This window comes from Protobothrops mucrosquamatus, unplaced genomic scaffold (assembly GCF_001527695.2).
Source record: "Protobothrops mucrosquamatus isolate PMUCROS unplaced genomic scaffold, P.Mucros_1.0 scaffold1410, whole genome shotgun sequence".
In the NCBI taxonomy this organism is placed as follows: domain Eukaryota; kingdom Metazoa; phylum Chordata; class Lepidosauria; order Squamata; family Viperidae; genus Protobothrops; species Protobothrops mucrosquamatus.
Window position 1 is genome coordinate 400,694 of NW_015387595.1, and position 2,654 is coordinate 403,347.

At 43.2% G+C, this 2,654-nt stretch overlaps 1 protein-coding gene across 1 annotated transcript in view; it reads right to left on the reverse strand.

The window, feature by feature from the left end:
* Nucleotides 1–1,694: 1,694 nt before the first annotated feature.
* Nucleotides 1,695–2,654, reverse strand: part of CCNE1 (cyclin E1) — a 10,942-nt gene continuing 9,982 nt past the window's right edge. Inside the window, exon 10 of the mRNA XM_015821850.1 lies at nt 1,695–2,129. Within this exon, the coding sequence (XP_015677336.1) occupies nt 2,013–2,129 (117 nt within the window). The 3' untranslated portion in view covers nt 1,695–2,012. The remainder of the gene's footprint in view (nt 2,130–2,654) is intronic.

Here is a 2,654-nt window from a genome sequence, read left to right on the forward strand (position 1 = left end):
GAAGAATATTCACAAATGTTGGCTGATGGCCACCGATCCCCCTAAGTGGATCTATACAAGGCAAGACAACAGCCTTCTCTTTTGAGTTTTGCATGGGATCTATAAAAAAAAATAACCTTCACTCTCCCCTCCCTTAACAGCTGCTGGAAGATATAGCAGATCGAACAACACAAGAGTACAAACTTTAAACCCCAAACACACGTCGACTTGAAATATGTGGAACTGTTGACACCAGCCAAAGTTGCTCAACCGGGAGACCACCAGCCACCCTGCAGACCTTGTAGAAAGCAGCTGGAGCTGCTTCTCACGTTTTCAAGGCATGGAAGTGCTTTGGCTTCTACAGCTCTTATATTCACAGCGGCGAGTGACTCGTTCCTTCTCAGCCAAGGCTATTCTTAGTTCTGCCACCGTCTCCTTTTTCGCAGATCAGAGATTCCAGCTGCTTCTCTGCAGAAAACACGAAGAAAACCTAAACCTACCGTTCTCCTAACTTGACATACCCTAGAAAGTTGGAAGTTGCACAGCTACCAAAAAAGAAAAAAGAAAAACAAAAGCCAGAGGAATTACAGGTACACAATTGTTAAGCCCCAAATTTCTGTTGTTAAGTGAATTTTGCCCCATTTTACGACCTTTTATGCCATCGTTGTTAAGTACATCGATGCAGCTGTTAAATTAGTCACACTGTCATGGTTCCGACTAATGAAACTTTGACACACACGGTTGTTAAGTGAATCTGGCTTCCCCTTTGAATTTTGCTTCTCAGAAGGTCACAAAAGGCGATCAATGCTGCAACCGTCATAAAGGGGGGTCAGTGGCCAAGCATCTGAATTTCAGTGCCGTCGTAACTTTGAATGCTCATTAAATGGACCGTTGTAAGTCAAGAACTACCTGTGTACGCCAGCGGCTTTTGACCATTTTTCACACAACTTTGGCAGCATCCCCATGATCACGTGATCAAAATCCAGACACTCAGCAATGGGTTCATATTTATGACGGTGGCAGTGTCCCGGGGTCCTGGGATCACCTTTTGCGACCTCCTGACAAGCAAAGTCAATGGGGAAGCCAAATTCACTTAAAACCTATGTTACTAATTTAACAACTGCAGTGATTCACTTTATAACCGTGGCAAAAAAAAAAAAAAGTTGTAAAAAGGGGCAAAACTCAAATCAACAAACCTCTCGCTTAAGCAATAGAAATTTTGGACTCCACTGTGATCCTAAGCCATGGACTACTTGTATAACTACATACATTGGTTTTCAAAGAGTTGGGATACTGCTAAGCCGTAAGCAGTGGCTTAACTACAGTGGCTGGTTCAGACACCCAACCATATTTTGATGTATCATAGCGTACAAGCACATCCAGTCAATTTGTCTTTGAAATGTAGATGCATGCTGCTAACACTATAATAAAATGTTTCTTCCTGGTAATTAAATAGATCCTCTCCATTCTCAACCTTCAGCCGTTCTGACAGGAATACAAAGTGCCATTATTAGCAAAGGCCGCACTTTATTTTAAAAAATTAGAGATACATAAGAGCATTTACAAAGGATTTTGTTTAAAAAAAAATATCAGGCTGTAAACTCAAATCTGCGAAGAGGTTTGCCTTCCATGGCTAACTCCAACCAGCGCATTGGTGGGACTTCCCAGCATCCAGAGGGGAAAAAAAAAATCTCTTTTTCCCCCCCCCCCCCCCGATCAGCACATCAAATAACTCTTTCCTTAGCAGCAATCCAAGCACATCCCTGTTTGAGGTGGCTGGTATATTCAAAGAGTTCCTTTAAAAACAGACATTCCATTAAAAAGGAAAAGAAAAACCAGTTTTCAGAACCAGTCGGTTTCTTCCATAAAAACACATAAAGGAATTTCCCCCTCCATTCTAGCATTCATCGGGACTCACTGGCAGCCTCACGCAAAAATGCAGAATCCTGAAAATAAAAATATAGGGCGAGGGAGTTGTGTTTTTTTTTAAAAAAGCCGGTGATCAGGAGAACGAGCAGCTTCCGTAGCTTTAGCTATTTCGAGGTCCGTGGGAGTTTTTTACTACTCTGAGGTGGGGTGAGAACACCCGTGGGCAAAGGAGAACACATGTTCTTCTCAGCTAACATAGCTTGTTTTGTTTGAGCTTTGTTCTAGAAAAGAAGAATACCAAAAGGAAACCGTTACTCATTCATTCAAGTGCACCGATGGATTGTACAGCTATTTGCTTTACCTGTGCAAATGAAAAAAAAGAAATAAGCCACAATTGATGCCCTTACTATTCTCTTACGTATTAAAAAACAGCCAGACTGGAACAGGATGAGATTCCTCCCGTTACAATTAGTTCTCAATTTTCAACATTAATGGAATGTACCTGCTACCGTCGTAAATCGTGACAGTCATAAAGAGGGCCATCATGTGACCGAACCTATTTTACTGTGGCAGTCATTATCGAATGATGCAGTCATTAAGAGAACTCAATGCGGCCGCGCGGGCGGTGTTGGGAGGGACTCGTCGCTCCCATATAACACCGCTTTTGCGTGAGCTGCACTGGCTGCCGGTAGCCTTCCGGGTGCGCTTCAAGGTGTTGGTTACCACATTTAAAGCGCTCCATGGCATCGGACCTGGGTATCTCCGAGACCGCCTTCTGCCGCAGATTACCTCCCATCGACCGGTAC